At 47.9% G+C, this 21,743-nt stretch overlaps 1 protein-coding gene across 10 annotated transcripts in view; it reads left to right on the top strand.

Moving 5' to 3' along the window:
- The window catches only part of LYRM9 (LYR motif containing 9), a 32,866-nt gene that overhangs the window by 8,724 nt on the left and 2,399 nt on the right, over positions 1–21,743 (top strand). For 3 of the 10 annotated variants that reach the window (XM_068154915.1, XM_068154916.1, XM_068154914.1), the window contains 2 exons: positions 16,482–16,530; positions 21,414–21,557. In XM_068154915.1, coding sequence (XP_068011016.1) covers positions 21,432–21,557 — 126 coding nt within the window. In that variant the 5' untranslated portion in view covers positions 16,482–16,530; positions 21,414–21,431. Of the gene's footprint in view, positions 1–10,822; positions 11,080–14,874; positions 15,005–16,481; positions 16,531–20,422; positions 20,782–21,413; positions 21,558–21,743 lie in introns of all 10 variants that reach the window. The other 7 variants (XM_068154910.1, XM_068154913.1, XM_068154909.1 and 4 more) reach the window with 7 other exon arrangements.

The following is a 21,743-nucleotide window of genomic DNA, read 5'->3' on the forward strand; positions in this document are numbered from 1 at the left end:
TTGCACTACATGCACTGGGGAGCAAACAGTGCAGCCTCATTGCATGCATGTGTGGGTGCTGCTGTGGGTTTGGTTAGCAAAGGTGATGGTCCTGAGTGGAGAGCCTGGCTGCCTTATGGATCTGAAGTGGGCAGTGAAATTAATTCATAGAAGTCTTGAGACAACATTTTGCCAGATCCATGGAGAGGCTCTCCTGCAGGCCTGTGAACAGCTGAGTTGTTTGATTTTGCTTGGACTCAGCAGAAGGAGAGTTGAGAAGTACCTGATGCAAAAATGAAATGACAAACTGAAGCAGGCCTTTGCTAGCAAGCAGCTGCAGGATTCAATCAGTAGCAGAAGTTTAACTAGAAGCATTACAAGATTGACCCCTACAGGGCTTCACCTTTCTGCCTAAAGGTGGAAACAACTGCTGGAAATTCACATGACTGAGGGAAGCACAAAGTTTTCTGCTAGTTTTTTCTCCTGATCCTGTTTTCTGCCGTGGCTGATATCCCCTTAAGGGCTTTCTCCACCAGATCAATTCCTTCCCTGCTAGGAGAACTAAAGCTTTTCAGCTGTCTGTCCAATTTACCCTCCTGGACTAAATTCTCGTATCAAGATAACCAGCAGCAATGCTCCCCTCAGGAGACTTGTATCAATTAGTTACACATCACTAATTTCCCTGCTCTTGGTGGACCAGGCAGTTGTAAGAAAGCTCTTTTGTAAACACTTGGGGGGAGGGGGGGGTGGGGGTGGGGGTTTGCCTTTACCTTTTTTTTTGGTGATGATTTTTGTTTGGTGATGATTTTTGTTTGCTTTGAAACCCATCTTGGAGATGGCAGCTCTTGAAAGCCTGCAGATTTCCACCTGTGCATGAGGCAATGCAGGGCAGCCTCAGACAGCTCCTTTTGGGATGTTAATTGCCTGTGGATTTCACAGAGCACTAATGAGGGGCCGTGTTACACACAGCTAAGCAAATTTATTCCAAAGCCACTTATGATGGAGAATGTCATCCAGGAGGTAGGAGCCTCTCAACTGCCGTTTGTAGCTGTTGCATGAATCTGCTGTGCCTGGCGGGGGGCTGTGTGCCTGCTGCCAGGCTGCTGCCACTCCCAAGTGCAGCTGGGTTCCAGGCAGCCCAGAGCCCCTTGGTGACTTGCCCTGTGCCCTGTGGCCTTGATGCTGCTCCATGTAACTCGCTGTAAAGAAAGCAGGATGTCAGTATTGTGTAATTGAGCCTCTGGGGTGACTTAGCAGTGGGGCAGGAAAGAGAAGGGGGTGCAGTCCAAAGAAACCATACCTGAGGTGGCAGTGGTGACTCAGGAGCCACTGCTGCAGCCTTGTGCACCAAGGTGTGATGGAGAAAGCTTTCTCCTCCCAGTGTGCAGTGTGGTGCTGCGCTGCTCAGCAGAGCCTGGAGGAGCCTGAAAGTCTTCCCATCTGTCATCTGATCTTCTTCAAATTGCTTCTGATGAGTAGCTGGACTTTACTTGGGTTGCTTGGGTTGGTTCCTTGCCCTTAGGGCCTTCCTTAGGTTCCTTGGCAGTGCAGGGCTGGCTCAGCCTTCACACCATGCTTCAGCTGCCCATGCCTGCTGGTGTACTCACTGCCCAGGTGTCTGTGTGTTACTACTGGGGGGTTTTGTGCTGTATGTGAAGGGGCAGACTTGGTGACTGCTAAGCTTGAGTCAGTTGCATTTTTACACTCTGTAGCCACAGCAGTGGCAGTGCTTCCATCCCTGCTGTCACCAGCCCCTCCATAGCACTGCCCAAGCTTGAGGAAGTGGAAGGAAGCTGTGGTGCTGCGCTGATAATGTGAGTGGCAAGCGCAGTCTAGCAGGAAAGCAGGTTACTCCCAGCTGGAGTGCAGACCAGGATCAGTTAATCCTTTCTTCAGCCAGGGAAAGGTGCTTTTAATCTATTCATTTTGTATTTGGTTGGTGGGGGTTTGTTGTTGGGGTTTATCATCAGCACTGACAGATCTGCCAATGCCAGAGCTCTGTCACAGCCTTTGCCATACCAGCAGGTGTACTGGGACATGGAGCTGGTTTCAGGCACTCAGATCTAATCCCAAGTGGTGCCATGAATCTTGTGTATTGCTCTGGGTTTGCACAGAAGTCAAGGACAGTCTGAGGTGGCATTTTCAACACCCTGCTACCAGCTCTTCTAGGATTATCCTTTTTGAGACAGATGAATTTATGTTTGCTGATGTTTTAAGGCAAAATTAATTTGATGTGATTATTAGAGGAGGGAAATTATAAGCACAGACTCATCCAGGAAGCTCATCAAAATGGCAGCACTGAAGTAAGTGGGTAATTGGGCACTGCCTCTGCCCTCAGCCCCTCACTCACTTTAGGAGCAGTTTTGCATTGAAAGCAAAATGCTTGCAGGCTGAGGCTCCCACATCTGTTACTGCTGAAACAAAATTACTTGCTTGGGTTTGTTGGTTTTCCTTTTTCCACATCTGCATCTGTAGACCTCTCCTGGATGCTAATCACCTCTGACACTGCCTCATCCCAGGGAAAAGGCCCCAAAAGGAAGGGGTTTCTGTCTTTGGTCAGGAGGGGAATGTTTTGGGTTTGTTGTGGTTTGGTTTGGTGAGGAGGGGTGGATTTTGTATTGCCCTTCACTTTTATTAGCTATTAGGTGCCTGGCTGTGAAATGAAATAGTATGAATGAGCACTCTGAGGGCTGCTAGCAGGAAGCCCAGGCACAGCTCTGTTGCTCTGAAGAGTGTTTATATGAGACAAAGGAGTTCACAGGCTCTGGCCTGTCTGCCTTCTGGAAGGTTGATGTCACCTTACATGATTAAAACTGGGCAAATAATTGTCCTTACTCTCTGTTCTCAGAATGTCTGCAGGCAAATCCCCATTAAAAAAAGCATTCCCCATTGAGGGTGCTCAGGAATTGTCTTGGGCTTTTGACTTCTCTGGTTTATGTTTTGCATTCTGGGTCGAGCCAATGAATTGATTGTTCATTTGCCATGCTGACTGTTTGCTCTTTCAGTCACTCTGGCTGGGATTGTTCTGATAGGCAGCAATGCCTTGTCTTTTGTGGCACGTTTGGGGTGATTGCTCAGAGGGATAGGGTTGCCTGTGGCCACTTGAAGCTCCAGTTCATTTCTCAATGTGATTTTATTGCTTCTCACTGTTTGTACTTCAAAAACACAACTCCAGAAAGGTCCAGAGCAGGAAAATAGATAAAAGCTGAACAATAGATTTGAAATAACATTTGGAAATCTTCTCTGAGCTCCAATTATCATGATGTTAACTCTGCCTCCCCGTCTTCAAACTGTGCTCTAGTTGGGGAAAGCACATGCCTAAATCCCTTCTTAGCCAGGCTGTGCATAAATTCTATTAGTTAAATGACTCATAACTCTTTGCTTAAATCCTCTCCAGTGTTTGACTGACTGAAGAGCCTGGAATTGCCATGTAAATAAGGTAAATATGGGTGTTGGGTTTGCTGCCTCCTCGGCACTGGCCTGGCTTTTTACAGTTTCCTAGCCTGCCACTGGAATCAGGAAAGAATGGGAATTTCAACTAATGTTTTAATATGCTGAAATGTATTAAGTTACACAAAAGAATCCATATTACAGTAATCCTGCACATATCCAGGAGGAGAGTGCCCAGCGTGCCTGGCAGATGGTTTCAAAGGAAATCCTCGAGAGCTAGGATTAAAAAGCAATTTTCAGCAAGTTTAAAATGGGTCTCCATATTTGGGTCACAGATATTAACTCTTTCATGGCAAACAGATGAGGGGGAAGTCTTGCTGGGGGATTGTGGAGCTGATTCACTCCAGACAAGCTGACCAGTGCTGGCTGTGGGCAGGAAGAAAGGAGGCTGTCAGTTGATTCTGCTTCTGAGCCTCTGCTAGCAGCAGTGGGAAGTAGAGCAGCGATCACAGGCAGCGGTGTGTTGGGAGCAAATGGGATTCATCATCCAGAAGTATTATCAGAGTGATGCATAAAAGGGACTGAGTGCAGAGCAGCTTGGTTGTCTAAGAGCAAGAGGAGACACTGAGCTGTCAGATGGTAAAAACAGCACAGCAAGTTGGAGATTACTGGCTTTAACTAACTTACACCAGCTAGTAAACATGTCAGGAGTGTCACTCACCTGTACAGCACTGCTCCTTTGGGCACTCCTGGGAGGGTGAAGGCACCTCGAGCCTGACCTAAGCTACCTTCTCTTCTGAAGACTTCTGTTTCCAAAGCAGAAATTCAAGTCAGACCTGAAGCAGTGTTTATCACTAAACAATGCAATGCAGCAACTGGTGATGCTCTGTTGTGTTCTCAACGCTCAGCTGGGTGTGTTTGGAGTAGATTTGGAAAGCTTCCTGAGCAAAGGTGCCTGATGCTCTCTCTGCTGAGTGAATTGGAGAAGTAATTGCTGGTTTAAATTTCAGCCTATGGAGGAGTTAATTGCTTTGCTCCTTGGCTGTGATATTGGCTACACGTTAACAGCAAAGGACAATGTGCTGCTGAAAGGGCATCAGGAATGTCCCAGTGGGATAACTGACTGCAGGTATAGTTACAGAAGGGTAATTAATGATGCTCAGTAATAGGTGTTTTCTGCAGGACTGCTCCGTATCAGAGGTCCTGTCTGCTCTTCAGAACAGAAAATGCAGATAGTGGGTGAAAATCATGTAGGAAGGCAACTTTCCATGTTCAGTTCTTGTACCAGAGCCAGAAAGCTTCAGTGGGCTCAGGACTGGCTTTTAGCTGACATTGACTCTGCTCTCCTAGGCCCTTGATTTACATCACCTCCTGCAGGAAGCTTACCTCTGTCTGTCTTGGTATGACAAGATTTAGCTTCCTCCAACCTTACCAAGTGTTTTCTGTCTTAACATCATCTGTTTCAGGTGATTATTCCAGCAAAAGGGCAACATTTAGGCTATTTAGTTGTCACAACTGGCTCCTGAAATCCTTCAGGCATCAGGACAAGGAACAAACTTTAAGGAAGTGTTTGAGGTGAAAACAGAAGCGGCTCAGTGGGTGTTAGCAGAGGAGTCCTCCTTAGGCTGGAAGGAGAGCTCTGAGGGGTCATCATATGAGAAGTTTTACAAAGAAAGGGTGGAAGTTAGGATTATTGGGGAGGCAACATTCTACAGCTGGGGCTGCTTAGCCTGGAGAGGAGGAGACTCAGGGGTGACCTTATTGCTCTCTACAACTACCTGAAGGGAGGTTGTAAACAGGCAGAGGTTGGTCTCTTCTCCCAGGCAGCCAGCACCAGAACAAGAGGACACAGTCTCAGGCTGCGCCAGGGGAAGTTCAGGCTGGAGGTCAGGAGGAAGTTTTACACGGAGAGAGTGATTGCCCATTGGAATGTGCTGCCTGGGGAGGTGGTGGAGTCGCCGTCACTGGAGGTGTTCAGGAGGAGACTTGACAGGGTGCTTGGTTACATGGGTTAGTTGATTGGGTGGTGTTGGGTGATAGGTTGGACACGATGATCTTGAAGGTCTCTTCCAACCTGGTTTATTCTATTCTATTCTATCTTGGTGTTAGAGACAAGTGAGGAGAGAACCTCGAACAGGAGCCTGGGAATGAAGGTCACTCCTGCTTAGGTGATCAGAGGGAGAAGCTGGAAGGGAACGCAGAGAAAAGCCTGACAGATGAGGCAGTGGGATAGGAAAACATTCCTAGTCTAGGTGAACAGCAGTAGGGTAGCAGTGGATGCAGAGAAAAGGGGACTGCTGAAGATGCAGACTGAGAAGGGGGATGGCAGTGGTGCAGTTGTGTGACAAAGACTTTGCTGTAGGTGTCTGGCAAGAAAGGACACACAGGCCTTGGCTGCAAGCAAAGCAGCTCCTGTGGGCAGAGCCACAGTCAGGGGTTTTGGTTGGTTGTTTAATGGGAACCTGTGTTCCCAGTGTGCCTTTAGAGGGCAGTTCTGAGTGCCCCAATTAGATCTCAAGAACTGAACATCCCAAGCCATTATCAGCCATCATGTGTGGTGGCCAAGCTCTGATGCTGTTATTCACTGGGGGGGAGGAGTTGCCCATGACAGCAGTTCTCTGATCTGCATGTTTGTAAATGGACTTCACCATTTGCAAAGCAAGGCATAATAGATCTGTTCAGGTTCTGTGCCATTGTTATCTTCCAGGAGGTTTGCTTCAAGTGGTGTTGGAAAGTTCTGGGAAGTACCAGATGGTCTGGGCTAAGACCTGATCCAGATGCCTTTGGGTAGCCAGCAATCCATTCTCTGGTCTCCAACAAACTTGGGAGCAAGCTCCAAAGAAAGGAATTTGTATTGAGTCTAGAGAAGGAGATGATTTTTCTTCACTCACTGTACAACCAAGTACTCACCACAGCAGGGCTTTCTTGTAGGAATTCACTTGTCTCATGGTTCAAACACATTTTTGTCAGGGCAAAACACAATGGAAAGAGAGGGAGCTCAGGCAGATCACCAAAAGATTAGACAGGTGGGAACCAGAAGCCTGGATTCTCCTGTTAGGGGCCAAATGAGTCTTCCAGACACATCAGCAGGGTGCAGCTCTGAAGCAGTGTGTGACATGCTGTTAAAAGGTCTTAATCTCCTGTGAAAGGGGAGGTTGGAAGATGAGGTTTCTCTGCTAGGGCTGTAAAAAGGTTCTGCTTTGGGTGTGCACCCTTTGTTTCCAGTTAACTCTCAAGGAAGCAATTCCCAGCTTTCTGCATCCTTCTTGGAGATGACTTTTGCAAGTGAGGGTTGGTGCTGGGAGTGAGGGTTGGTGCTGCAAGTTCAAGAAGTTACTCCCATTGCTTCCTTCTGCAGAAGTGTACTGGAGCATTTTGAGATGAGCTTGCAGCAGGAATGGGAAGGCAAATCCTTCTGAATTTGACTGAGGGGCTCCCAGGCTGCCCCAGTGCTGATAAAGGCCTTTGCCAGAGCCATATTCTTCTCTCTGGCAAATATTTAGTTACCTGTGAAATCATCTCACTCCTGAGCACTAAAAACTATGGCTCTTCAAAGTAGTTAAATGCTTTCTTACCTTCAGAAACGCTTCCCAGGGCGTACTGGAGGTGTGGTGTGTCACTGAGTGCCTTGGAGCCTCTCTCTGCTTACCTCTTTGCAGGGCATATCTATTGAAAAGTGTTTTCTGGGTAGATTACTGAAAGCAGCATCCTCTTCATAGCCAGGCCATGAATTCCTGTTTAATGCAAGCAGCCAGACAAAAGTGAAAGCTCACACACTGATAAATTGTGCTGGGGATGGGCTTCTCTGCACTCCTTTATTGATGGCACTAAGTAGTGAGCTGAGGAGAAAGGGATAATGAAAATTGATTCTTCTCTGCAGGTCTCCCTTGCTTACTGTTGGACTTCGACAGACCTAATCTGTGAAGATAATTAAAGTTCCTTTGCTCTGGATGCTGTGAGGGAATTGGGGGTTTTTGTTTTATGGCAATGCTTTGGAGCCTGTGTGCCTCACTCGGGGGGGGAAAAAGCTGCAAATGCCAAATGGCCTCCGAAGGGCAGAAATGGACTTGGTGCAGATTTGTTCTGTGCCTGACATGTTTGCAGGAGCTCTTTCTGAGCAGCAGTTTGTGCTCAGGAGCATCCCTGTCTCCCTTCCAGCTCTGCTGGGTACATGCAGCAGCAGAACTCTGCTTGCAAACTGCCAGTAAAGATGCCAAAGGAAACTTTTCGTGGCTCTGTGGGCTTTGCAGCTAGCTTGGGCACCTCAGCGTGGTGGAGAATCTGCTCTTGCTCTGTGTGTTGGATTTGGCTGAGAATAAACACCTGAAGTGTCAGCAGGGAGGCTTAACCAGAACGTTGTGTGGAGAAGTTGGAGGGATGACAAAACTGTGACTGAAAACTCTTCCCATTGATAATGACACAGGGTAGTGGCCCTGGCTGTTACTTAGCGTAACAGTTGGGGTTTCAGATGCCATGATAACGTAGCAGGAGACTTAAAACCCATCTCTGCTGTGTAATAGACTTCTCACAGGAGCAGATGTGCCTGCTTTAAACCCTGTGGCTGGCTTCTGGAGCATCTGGGATAATACCCCCCCTGTAGTAGATGGAATCCAGCAGTTGGATCTGGTAGGCTGCTGCTGGGAGGCAGAGAGTGGGTAGGAGCCTGGAAACAGAGTGCCACATTTTTGACCTTGTTTCAGCATCCCTTTAGCACCCTTAGCACAAAGCTCTCTGCTGATTCCATGCTCAGTAGTTCTGTGTGCTGCTGATGACACGTTTCTCATTGCTACAGCAGTATCTTTAAAGCAGTTGATATTCTTGCATCAGGGAGAACAGGCAGAGCTCTTCATACCCCCACTGTTTTTTCCCCCCCAAAGCTCTGGGAACAGTTTTCTGGCTTGTGGAACAAAGAAGTTAAAACAAATTCCATAGCCAACATCTGCACCTGGCTTGCTTATTAAGGGAGTATTTGGCATAGATGCTGGAGGACTTTCTGCCAAGAGAGCCTTGCTGATGCAGTTGTTCAGGGCTGAAGATGTGATAATGTCTTTTCCTTTTTGGTTCACCAAAGCTGTTCTCTTGATTTGTCAGAGTCAGGAGTTTGTTGGAAAGGAAAAGATCTTTTTTACTTGTGAATACCAGAGGTTAATTACTGGTGAAGTAAACTCTTTTCTAGCCAGCCACATTAAGATTGTGCTGGTGTATCACTTCAGTTCCAATGGCAGACACATCACATATGGGTTGCCATTTTGATGGCTTTGGATGGTAATCTGACCCATAAAAACTGAAGCAGAATATGCAAACTGATTTTTTCCTGGCCTGCCCTGTTCTCGATGCCATCTGTGTTAGGATGGAAATGAGCCTGCTCAGAATGTGGTCTGCCAGTTTTAAGCAGAGTGGTAGTGCCAGTCACAGATGGATTTAAAGAATAGGAGGAAGATTCTCCTGAGAGCAGGAAGCTTCACTTGAAAGCACTTGGGGCCTGTGAAACATCCATCACTCCTTTCCATGAATCCTTCACAGGGATTAAGTAAACTAACTTTCTGAAAAGGCAGGAAAAAAAACCCCACCTCCACATCCAAACCTTGCTCTCCCTCCCACCACTGCCTTCTATTGCTGTCATCCCTACTGGAATACCACGCAGGAAGTATCTGCTCCTGACAAGTACTTGCAGTGTGTCATTCAGCAAAGCCAAGCAGCAAATGATTTCAGCAGCTCCACAGGGACGTGGGCTTTGAATCTGCTGCAGGAACCCGGTGGAGGCTACAGCATTCCGAGCCCTGGGCTGCTGACGCTGAGCAGGAGTCTGTGGCGTAGCTGGAGGTGCCTGTTTGCTGCAGCTCAGCTCAGACATCACCACATTTAAGCAGCTGATGTTCAGTGTGGTCAGTGAGATCTGCTTTCTTCTTCTGCTCAGTTTGAGAGACCCTGAAGTTAGCGCTTCAGCAGCCTTGGCTGGTGTGTAACCACAGGTGTCTTGGTGCTATTTACAAGCCAAAGCAGCGCATTAAGTGATTTATTTTTTCTCCTCTGGCTAGGAGGATGGTCTGTAGAAATCCTTGGGGGTTTTGTCTTTTTCTTCCCCCCACCCACCCCCCTTAATCTCTTCAAATTGATTACACTGAAGGCCTGTTTGCTTTTGCAGGGAGGCAGCACGTAGAAGGTGGCTCTCATCGATGAATTTCACGTCCGTGACACAATCCCTCTCAAGTCCTCTTTAAGCCTTTTATTTCCAGGCTAAATAAACACCAATTTCAGCAATGTCTCATCTGCTCCCTTTAATTACTGCTGTTGAGAGAAAGTTTCTGCCGATGCAAATGTGCTATTTTGTCATGTCACATCACATTGCATCAGCCTTATATTTAGGAACAAAAAGAGGGGGAGGCTGAGACAGGATGTGGCTACAAATGGAACCAAAGGGGTTTCTTAAATTTAGGCTGAAAATAGACAATTGAGGCAGTGAGGAGGGCTTTTTTAATTCATATTTTTTTTTCCCCAAGCCAGGAAAAAAAAAAAAATCCATGAAAGGGAAAAAATCAAAGTCTGTGACGAGAGAAGTGAAAAGCAGGGCTGGGGGTGTGAGAAGAGGGAGTTCTGGATGGAGGCGTGGGCTGGCGTCAGGGAAACGCTGATGAACTTCTCATTTACGCAAGCAGCCCTTGCTCTGTCAGCTTGGCAGGAGGATTGGTTAGACCACAGACACCTCCTCCTGTTCCTCCTGTGCTGTCCAAGATGTCCCTGGCTGTGTGTCCTACCAACTCGCTGCAGGATGTGCCACCTGCCCTACTCTCTGTGCGCGTCTCCGCTTCAGCTCTCAAAGCTGAACTTGTCAGTTGCTGCCCAACTTACTCACATAGAATCAGAGAATTGTTAGGGTTGGAAGGGGCCTCAAGGATCATCTGAATTACAGCCCCCTGTCATGAGCAGGGAGACCTCACTCTAGAGCAGGTTGCTCAGAGCCACATCCAGCCTGGCCTTCAAAACCTCCAGGGATGAGGCTTCCACCACCTCCCTGGGCAACCTGTGTCAGGCTCTCACCACCCTCATGGGGAACAACTTCTTCCTAACATCCAGTCTGAATCTACCCATTCCTGGTTTTGCTCCATCCCCCCCAGTCCTGTCACTCCCTGACACCCTAAAAATTCCCTCCCCAGCTTTCTTGTAGAGCCCTTAAGATACTGGAAGGCCACAATTAGGTCTCCTTGGAGACCCACTGGGCCTTGCTAATGTGGATGTCTCAGCTTAGCACACTCCCTAGCAGGAACAATCCTAAATACCACACAGCTTGAGTCTCACTGCTCACACAGGGATGTTCATAAGACTTTAGGGTTGTTTTTCACCTTCTCAAACCATTGTCAGATTGCCCAGTCTGCAGTCCATGTGGTGCAGAGTGGCTCAGTGTTCCTCAGTTCTCTGTGCCTGCTTATGTGGTTGTTGGATTTTTTTTTTTCAGCTTTTTTGAAGGATTTCTTCTGGCTTCTGGGTCAGCTTGCAGAATTCTAACCTGGCCTTGAACACTCCCAGGGAGGAAGCATCCACAACCTCTCTGGGCTGCCTATTCCAGAGTCTCACCATCCTCATACTGAAGAACTTCTTCTTCAGCTCCAGTCTAACCCTGCTCTCCCTCAGCTTCAAGCCATTCCCCCTTGGCCTGTCTCTAGAGACCCTCAGGAAAAGTCCCTCTGCAGCCTTCCTGGAGGATCCCTTCAGGTATATATATATATAAATATATTATTTTTTCTTTTTCAGAGCAAGTCACAGAAATATGAAATGGGGAAGGAGGGAGCTGGGTGTTTGTTTTAGAGTTGGGGTTTGTTTGTTTTGAAGCCAGTAAGTCTGAAAATAACTGGCTAAAAACTGCAGATCAAATGAAAAGAAACCATTAAGCATCCTCCAGATTGTTCACCCAAAAAAAGAAACACCAAGCCCCACCACCCAACTGACAACACCACAACAGGAAAATGTTCTTAATTAATGTCTTCAGTGAAAGGGAAAAGCCTTGTGGATCTCTTCAGTGTATTATTAAATCAGTATTGTTTGGCTAATAGGGCAGGGGGAGCCACATGTGTGCCGAGTGCTGTGTCAGATTCGTCAGGGCATGCTTTAATTCTGGTTCCCTTGCTGGATGGCACAGCTATTTGTCTGGGTATTGGGGTAATTTGGAGGGCTGAGTGAAGCCAGATGACTGTAATGAACTCATTTTGTGTCTTTGACTCATTCTGGGGAGGGAAAAAAAAGAGAGAGATGCTATTTATGGGGTGTTTTGTATTGTTAAGACTTCTGTTCCTCCTGTCTCTCAAACTTTCTTTGGGCGACTGTCTTTGCGCCATCACCGATAATTACATCGAATTAATTCAGCATAATTGAGTTAATTATTAGCACTGGAGGTTTACAGCATGACTTCAATGGAAATGAGGCTTTTATCCTCCTTTTCCTGAGTTTGCACAGAATGTAAACAAATCTGAATCGTGGCTGGAACCTGAGACACCTCCGGTTCCACCCGGTGCCTGTGCCAGTCAGGGGAACCGTCGGTCCCTCCCTCAGAGGGGTGCTGATAATGCTGCTGGGGCAGGGGAAGCAGCACTGGGCCATTCTGCAGCAACATCCAAGTACTTTAGAAAAACAGAAGGAAATGTTTCAACTGCCCCAGAGCCATTCAGTCAAAACCAGGAGGAGAGAGTAATCATTAATAGGATTTCAGGTACACAGAGGATATGGAGCCTGGTTTAGATTCATGGAATGGTTTGGGTGGGAAGGGACCTTAAAGATCATCTAGTTCCAACCCCCCTGCTGTGGGCAGACATCAAAAAGAATTAAGACATAGACTCCAAAGGTTCAGAGGATAGCTTTGTGAGTTAGCTGGCATGAATCTTTGGGTAAGACACAATTAATAGCACAATCCCTTGCAGAAGATGTTAGTCTGAGAATCAGAAGAGCCATTTCCTATTCCCAGCTCTGCTGTTGACTTATTGTGTGACTTTGCATGAGCCACTTAATTTTCTGGAGCACAGTTTCCTTTCTCAGGTATTTTCTTTCCTGGAGATCTGAGAGGCTTGGGTTGTCTCTTTCTGTTTGTGCATCCCTGGCCTAGGCACAGTGCAATGAGATATTTGGGTCACTGGTGACTGGATGTATTGCACTGGATCCCTGCACTGGGAGGCTGAGGCTCTGCCAAGGATAAAAGCAAGCTTTTCCCTCTCGTGCCAAGGGCTGAAGCTGAGCTCCAGCTCCTGCTTGCCATGAAGTGCAGCTTGTTTGTTTTAATCTCAGATAGCAAAGCTGGGAGTTGGACTCTCACATCAGGAGTTTTGCCTTGAACTTCACTCTACAGACAATAAAACAAACTCTTTTATTTCCCCACCCCTCTAACTTCATCTCACCCAGGGCTATAAATCAGTTTAGTTACTGAACAATGTTGGTGTGTTGTGTGTGCTCAGTGAAAAGCTGTTCTCTACCTCCAAAAGCTCTTGCAGAGTTCTGCAGAGTGTTTTTCTTGTGTATCACCCTGGTCCAATGGCAGAAATACCCAAAAAGCAGGGGGGAAAGTGGAAGCATGAAGAAATCATGGCCAGGATCCCTGGCCAACAGGATATCCAGGATCTGTTTCTGGCTTCTGCTATTCATGTGGAATATTAAGAATCTTGTTTGATTTCTTTATGCCTTTTGGGGGGAAAGGAGGGCTAAAGATATCTGATTGGTGTTTGTTTGGTCTGGGTTCTGTGAGTTCTGCCTATGGTAAGGAGTCTTTAAGAATGGATTCATTTTCTGGAACACCCTGCAGAAGATGGATCAAACTGTCTTGTCTGAAAACAGCTTGAAAGGTTCTGGGACAAACTGAACCTGAGTCTGCTGCTGAGACTCTGATCCTAGGTTCAGATGGAATGAGCTGGGAAAGGAGATTGCCTCTTGTTTGCAGAGGTGCAACACAGAACTGCTGCTAACAGTGTTTTGGTGTTCTGCATTGCTCCCAACAAGGTGGGTTTCTGTTCTGAGCAGCAGGCACCAGTGGCTTTCCCTTGCAGGTACCTCTGCAGCTCTCCCAGGGGAGTTGGATGAGATGACCTTTGAAGGTCCCTTCCAGCCTGATGCATCCTGAGATTCTGTCAGTCTCACAGAAGAGGTTTTCCTTAGGCTGGGCCCTGGAGAGTGACAGGAAAGTTTGGGGGAAAACTTGAGATACAGCTTTAAGACCTCAGAAGTGTTCCTAAGATCTGGTGGGCATCTGCCCACATGATTAGCTGTTGGTATGGTAACAATCCCTGATTAGTGAACTCTGCAAGTTGAAATCCCTCTTAAGAGGCTGAAGACTCCTAGTCTTAAAGGTTCTGTGGTACTGCTGCTTACAAACCTCTCTGTCAGGAGCAGCCATTGGCTGGCTCAAGGTGTGGAGGGCCAAATCCACCCATGCCATGATTCCACCACAGGCAGGGTGTATGCCAGGGAAGGGTTTGGTTCAGATTGTTGCTTGGAGTGAGAATAAAGAGTTGGGAGATGGAGAGCTGCAGCAGGGGTGGATTTGAAACAGGACAGCAAGTTGCTGCTGTAAAGGATAATGGCAACTGGGAATGATGATTACAGGGCAGGCTGCAGGTAGCAGGGCAGTGTCCAAGCACCGTTGTCACCAGCTGGGGGATTTGTATGGAGTTAGGGCTTGGGGAGGATCTGCTGTGGGAGGTGGGTGAAATGAGAGGGCAGCCTGGACAGCCCTGCTGTACTGCAGGCTTTAGTCCCTTGCAGGCTGGCTGTGATGTTTGCACTAAGGGGGTGTTAAGAGGCATGTGTTAGGCATTCTTTGTTTAAAACCCCAAGGTTTTAACTAATCTTTGGAGAGCAGTGTGGGTCACAGTGACTTCTCTTGCTCTTGTTCAATTCTGGCTCTTCACCTTCCCATGACTTTATCTTTCTACTGAACCTTTGTACTTCTACTTTCCCAGGCAGAGCCCTTTCTGCTCTGGTAGCTGCTTGTTTGAATTATGTACTTTTAACCTGTCTTTTCAAAAGATAAAGCTGCCCTGCATGGGCAAGATGAGCCTGTCTTAAAGCATGAAGGTAAAGTAAACTTGAACCAGTTTCAGCCCTTCCTCAATCTAATTAGGAACCCTGGCAAAAGCTTATGTAAGACTTGCTTTCCTTCCCACACTTCTGTGACCCACACTTCTTGGAATAAATGTTTTCATTAATCAAAGACAGCGTGTTTGCACCCTTCAGAAGAGCTTTCATGCCTGATGCTGCCAACTGGCTATCTGTCCTTGAACAGAGCTTGTGGTAGCTTCTGTTGTGCCCAGTCAGAAGATGCCAAAAGTATTAGAAGTTGATATAAGCCCAGACAGAAGATTGCTGTGTTACCATGAAGTGGTAGGGAGGGCACTGACTGCTGAACTGCATCATTTCAGCTGGCAGCATTTACAAGGCAGGCAGGCACAGCTGGCTTTGTTTTAAAGCTGATGAGACCAAGGACTACCTCAATCCCTATTCAGGTGTGATCTCAAAGGTAAATACTTGCAGATTTGGCCACTGAGGACAGAGTTCCTGTTGACAGCAGCTGAACTGAGCACTTTACAGCTGGGAAGAGAAAGTTCTTCTGAGACTCTGCTTTTCAGAACTTTAAGCCAGAAGCCACTGTCAGGAGAAAAGGGCAAGCAGAGGAGCTTGAATTGCACCTAAACCAGGGAGATTCTTATCCTCCCCTTGCAGCCTGAACTTGACATTTAGTGAGCATGCTCCAAAGAATACAACTCTAATTAGTCAGAGCCTGCTTATTAATTATCCAGCAGAGGGTAAGCTGGCCTGAGCGTGGGCAGCACGTTTCCTCACTGGTGTTGGGTTGCAGCAGCCTCCTTGGTTTATGAGCTGCTTGATGTATTGCATGGCTCTGCCCCGGGATCCCAAGGCACTGGAAGGTAAAACACTTGCCCTCTGCCTTGGGTTAATTTATCTAATGGGCCTGCAGCACTGGAAGGATTCAGTGTTTTGATGACCAAACCCCAGAGCTTTTGTGCCTTTTTCTAATCCTTTTTCTAATCACCAGTGGAGATTCCTTGTCAACAGACAGACTTCTGAGATCTGTCCTGTAGGCAGTGCCTGATCCCCCGTGGGCTCCTCTGATGCTGTGTGAAGCTGAACTCACCCCCCCAGGGCCCTGCCCCAAACGGGGCTGCGGTTGCATTGCCTCCTGACACTGCTGCTCTGCCTCATGCATCAAGCAAAGCACAGAGCAGAGGAGAGCAGACATAGAAGTGAGCAGAACGAGCCTGGCTGTCAGCATTCACACGATGGGGCTTTGCAGATCATATTTAGGACAAAATCCACAACAATGCCAGGCCACAGCTCGTCAGAAGTGATCACATCAAGAGAGCAGATCCTCATAGAAGCTCAGCGTGCTGCAGAGATGTGTTTGTTGGGAAGTGACTTCAGCATTGTGCATGCTCAGCCACACAGGGGAAGGGAATATCTACAGGGCAGGCCACGGCCCAGGGCTGCAAAGCATTCCGTGGCTCTGGGCGTGGATGTGACTTGGTAGGCACAGGCAGCGGCTGCTTTGCCTGGGGCAGCAGACCCCGTGGAGCTGGCCTTGAACACTGCTCCACTCACTGCTCTGGCCTCCTGGGGAGTGAAGAAAAGCCAGTGTAATAACCAGCAAGGGCACTTAGGGCGCTGAAGCTGCTGAGTCCTGCCCTCTGCAATGAGTTGTGAGTGTATTTCAGAAGGTACAGCCTGCAGGCAGACCTGCCCTGTGTCTGCCAGCTGGGAAGCTCTGGAAGCTGGAAGGAAGGACTGAGGTAGCCAGGTGCTAAGACAAGAGAGTAAGAATCCTTCTGGGTTAGCAGCACTCCACGTGGGGATCTTCCTGGGCTGATGTTGAAGAGTGAACCAAGATGTTTTGTGGTTAGAGAGGTTTCAAAGGGCTTCCAGTTTCATTCTTCTTCTGGCAGTTGGATGATCACTTGCCTGTGCAGAAAATCCTGCTGGCTCCTTTTGCACAAGTACCACTTTTGGATCCCATTCATGCCAATGAGAGCAGGTCCAGTGAAGTCACAAGGAGCCAGGTTACAGCACTGGGCTAGGGTTTTGTTAATAGTAAGCTCACTGGTGATTATTTTTTTCCCTTGCAGAGTCTCTCATTGGACATTTGAAGGAGGACAAATAATTTTGGCACCTTAGGTAAGATGATTTACACCAATGCTGCTTAATAGATGCTTTGCATTTGATTTTTCTCCCAAGTCTGTCTTTGTTTACAGGGTTGGTTTGCTCAATCCTCATTTGCAAAGTTCACTCTCACCTTCCCAGTGATCTTTATGGCTGAGTTCAAACAAAGCCTGCTGACACCCAGGGAGAGGGGCTTGGATTTGGGGTGGTTGGGGGGCATGTGTTTAGAACATCAGTGTGATCAACAGGCAGAGCCCTGAGCCAGCTGCCAGCACTGGCCCCAGCCTTCAGATCCCATAGGTGCCTTCAGATCCCATAGGTACCTTCAGTCACACAGTCAGAAATGGTATCAGATGCTCCTAACTCTCCACTTACAGTTTCTTTTCCTTCTAAGTTCTGTTCCCTGTGCTTGGCTTTGTGTGGGATGGCAATGCTCAAGGGCAGTGCATTCCCCAGCTGACAACCTCACTGTACAGCTTGGTTGATCCTGGAAGCTGGTTCAGTGGCCAGAGTGCTGAGGCAGTGTGTGGGACCCAGCTCCATCCTGCTGAGTGCTCCTTAGGTGTTAGTCTCAAACACCTCGAGACCTTTGCCCAGCAGAGGTGAGTGTCTCACCTGACTAGAGAGAGCTGCCAAGGCAGTGTTCCAGGCTCGCTTCATAGCAGTCCTGTGGCCAAACTGAGTGAGTGAAGTGCAGGCCTGTCTTGGGTCCTCATTGTTGAAAGTGGATGCAGTGCTCCTGTGCTGCTCTACAAGGGTAGTGTAAAGTCACTGCTTGAAAGGCCAGGAGGTGTGACTGGGATTTGGAACCATAAATTCCCAGGTTCATCTCCTAAAGATGTAATACTTTGGAGCAATAAGAGAACACATCTGCAGCCTGCACTGTACTGGGGGGGGGAGAGGGATGGGGGAGCCAACCTGTAAACAGCAGCAGCTCAGGTAACTCTTGGAGTCCTTTAATTAGCACTTGCAGTCTCTGAAGCCCAGCTTTGGCTGTTTAACTAGTCCAGAGGGACTGAGATGCTAAGTGTGGAACCGTGGGGATTTGCTGGAAAAACAGTGACAACAACAGCAGAAAGCCCTTCAGAGAGGCAGTGCCATGGTGTCATATCAATATCAGCCTGGGTTCAGCTCTGCCCTGGGTCAATTGACAGGCTTGCTAATGCAGAGTGCAAGATTAATTGGCTTTGGTCAGCCTTTGCTTGGCTATCTGAATATCATTATCAGGAATGTAAATGATTATGCCATGCAGGAGAATGCCACAATAGTCTCAGTGTCTCCTTTTCTACTTGCCTCTTTTTCAGCAGGGCTTTATCTAAATGCAAATGTGATTTCAGCCTTCTGATTAGGACATTATACAGTCATCCTTTCCAGAAAGGCACAATTAGTGGATTATTTTATTTCTGACTCAACAGTTCTTGGTTTAGATAGTTTGTTTGTTGTGCTATGCATGGTATTTAAATTATCAGAGGGAGATTTACATTATTAGTCAGGATTACAGCCAGACTCTGTGAGCTCGAGGGTGTTGTGGGGTTGGGTTTTTTTTTCCCCTTGGCTGATAAAAAATGGTAACATTTGTGGGATTTCAGGGGGCTGGGTTTAGAACAAAAGCCAACAGCTCAGATTCTTACAATATCCATTGTCCTTTTTGTGCCAGGGGAGAGGGGCAGCCCCAGCAGTGACCGTGTGAGTTCTCCCATGGGGTGGAATGAGCCAGTGCAGAGTTTAACCTTACCTGTTTGGGGCATCAATTCACTGTTGTGTTGTTCTCATTCAGTATCTCACTGCTTACTAGTGGGTCAGCTCATGAGATGCTGTCTCATGCTACAGCCATTTTACCAGAGCAGCCATCAGGTCTCCATGGGCTCTGGTAGACTTCCAGTGAGGTTGATGCCCAGGAAGTCTATTTTCATATCTTACTATTAGTTTGGATAATGTCTCAGCAGCAGCCCATGGGATGGTGTCCCTGGTAAGTACTTCCTTCAGGCAGTCATCTTTTTCCACTGAAGGCTAGAAAAGCTCTGTCTGAAGTGCCACCAGAGCCTTTCTTAGGGCCTTCCATGACACCCCTCAGCCATGACTCACCATCCTTCTGCAGGTCCTTAAAACTGGCCTGGTGCTAGCAGCTAAGCAGGTGGTGAGCTGTGTTGTGTGCTCTATTAGTCTACACAAAACCAGGCTCATATTACTGTCACCTCCTCCCCATTCCCATCCCACCTGTTTGGCTCATCTGCCTCGTTCTGCCTCATCTTATGACTTGTCATTAGTCTGCCTTGTGGCAGAGGCTTTGTCATTAGCTGTGTGGATGTGTGTGTATAGTGCCTGCCATGGTGGAGCCTGAATCCCTGACTGAAGGGGATGGGCACAGCTCCAGCACAGATATCAACACTAATAACTGCAAGGCAAGAGGTTCTGCCACAGGGACAGCTCCCTGCTTTTACAAGGTGCTGCTTTTGACAGGAGATAGATTCCAAAAGTCAATAGGGCATAGATTTCTCTATATGATCTTCCCCTTTGCTCTGCTGAGACCACACCTCAAATACTGCACCCAGTGCTGGGGTCCCCAGCAACAGAAGGACACAGAGCTGCTGGAGTGAGTCCAGAAGAGGCCACAAAGATGATCCAAGGGCTGGAGCAGCTCTGCTGTGAGTTCAGGCTGAGGGAGCTGGGGGTGTTCATCCTGGAAAAGAGAAGGCTCCAGGAGGACCTTGGAGCTGCCTGCCAATAGCTGAAGGGATCCAACGGGAAGGCTGCAGAATGACTTTTCCTGAGGGTCTCTAGAGATAGGACAGGGAGGAATGGTTTGAATTTGAGGGAGAGAAGGGTTAAACTGGAGCTGAGGAACAAGTTCCTCATTGTGAGGGTGGTGAGACTCTGGCACAGGCTGCCCAGGGAGGCTGTGGATGCCTCTTGCCTGGGTGTGTTCAAGGCCAGGTTGCATGAGACCTTGAGCACCTCAGTCCAATTGAAAGGTGTCCCTGCCTGTGGTAGGGAGTGGATGATTCCTGAGGTCCCTTCCAGCTTAAACCATTCTTTGAGTCTATGATTTCACCCAGCCTTGAAGAGGAGAGCACAAGTGGTGAGGTGCTCAGGTTTGGCTTTGCACTGTGCTTTTGTGCCAGGAGTAGAGCAGTGTTGCAGAGGCCACAGCCCTCAAGAGACAGACAGACACCTTCTGCATTTCTGCTGTAGAATTCTTCACTTTGCATTGAAGAATCATTCTCTCTGTGCCTAAACCATGAAAACAATTCAGTGTGCTGTGCAGCTGTAAACCAGCACAGCTCCTCTGACTGCCAGGGAGATGTGCTGCTGACATCTACTTCATTACAGGCTGGGGGCTGGGAGGGGGATTTTGTTTAACTGCAAGTGCAGATTGCAGTAGTTCCTTCCTCATTCTGATGGGCATCTTGTAGGCACAGAGTGAGGAGATCTTCCCCACTGCAAGAGGAGCTTAGACTACTCAAAGGCACAGCCCAGGCTGGGGCATCCTAGTCTGAAAGAAAATTGGCTGAAGGACTTAAATTACTTAAGAAAAAGAGGTGGGGGAGCAATCTAAATGGTGAGTAAGTATCATAAAGGGTGCTAAAACGATGCCATACACCTACTGCATTATTCAGTTATTTATTATCTTTATTCTTAAGAGTAGTGATGTAAAAGTGCTTTTTCCCCCAAATGTTAATGTAGCTCTCTGCAGATGGTAACCATCTGGTAAATGACAAGGCAGTTAGTGTTTAATTAGCACTTCCTATAGCCTGGATGGACCTATTGTTACAATATGCAAGTGTAGGGAGGTGAAACTTGTTAGGTTTGTTCTTTTCCTGTTGCTGTTACTGAAAAGAAAGAAAGAAAGGGGGGGAAAAAAAAAGGGCATTCCAAACCTGTCAATGATTTGCCTCTTTTCCCCCAGATTCATACAGACTGTCTCGAGGGGAAGGCCTGCCTTCACAGCCCAGCTCCTGAGATGCTCCTGAGAGGTTTGCTAGGAAGCAGTGCTAAATTCCAGCACCACCTGCAACAATTTCTGAGTGTCCTCATTCTACACTGTCACCATGTGGATGGACTCTTCTCCTTCCCACATAGAAAGCCTGAATGAATCCAAGAGTAAAGGCTTTGCAAGAAGGAAACTCCCCCAGGGCTGTGACACTGCTTTGTATATGTAGCAGCTTGTGCTGAGGAGCTTGTTTTGTCAAGCTGGAGAAAGCTTTAGTGTTGCAATGCAGCTTAATATCCCCATCATAAAGTGGTCTTGTACGAGCTGCACACCAGGTATTTTAATACCTTGACCACTAACTAACCTTCTCCTGTCCATTAAGTAAGCAAGCTCATTTACCTTGTGTTTTCCTCCAAAGTTTCCTCAAGTGATGCTGCTAAACCTTCATTTGCTGAGCCTGGTGGCACTATTGTAAAACTACTTAACACTTCTCAGTCTTTCAGTCAGTCATAGAGTCACAGAAGGGTTCAGGTTGGAAGGGATCTCAGAGATCATCTGCTCCAACCTCCCCACCATGGGCAGGGAAACCTCTCAACTAGACTCACTGCTTGAGGCCTCATCCAGCCTGGCCTTGAACACCCCCAGGGAGGAGGCAGCCACAGCCTCCCTGGGCAGCCTGTGCCAGAATCTCACCACCCTCACAATGAGGAACTTGTTCCTCAGCTCCAGTCTAACCCTGCTCTCCCTCAGCTTCAAACCATTCCTCCCTGTCCTATCTCTAGAGACCCTCGGGAAAAGTCTCTCTGCAGCCTTCCCGTCGGATCCCTTCAGCTATTGGCAGGCAGCTCTAAGGTCCCCCTGCAGTACTCTCCAGGCTGAACACCCCCAGCTCCTCCAGCCTGAGCTCATGGCAGGAGAACTAAATGACATTCCTCTTGATTTGTGGGGCTTTTGTTACTGTTTCCAGCAGCTGAGAAGCTTGCAGATGGCTCCGCTGCGGCAGGCGGAGCTGGTTCAGACCTCCCTGCAGCTGTATCGCTACCTGCTGCGGTGCTGCAAGCAGCTTCCTGAGGAGAGCATCCGGCAGCATTACCGGCATGCCATCAGGCAGGTAAGGAGCACGTTTCTGCTGCTGGAGTTCAGCGTGGTGAGGTTTTGCTGGGGTTTAGCTCCTCCTACAGCTTGGGCCAACCTCCTCTAACTCCTGGTGCTTCAAGTATTCTTCTGCAAGCTTGAAACCTTAGTGGATCTGAAGGGTTCTGCTGGAGCAGGTTCAGGAGCATCTCCTTTTGTTTGC

This window comes from Melanerpes formicivorus, unplaced genomic scaffold (genome assembly GCF_026170545.1).
Source record: "Melanerpes formicivorus ecotype bairdi unplaced genomic scaffold, bMelFor1.0.p_v2 SCAF_29, whole genome shotgun sequence".
Lineage (NCBI taxonomy): Eukaryota > Metazoa > Chordata > Aves > Piciformes > Picidae > Melanerpes > Melanerpes formicivorus.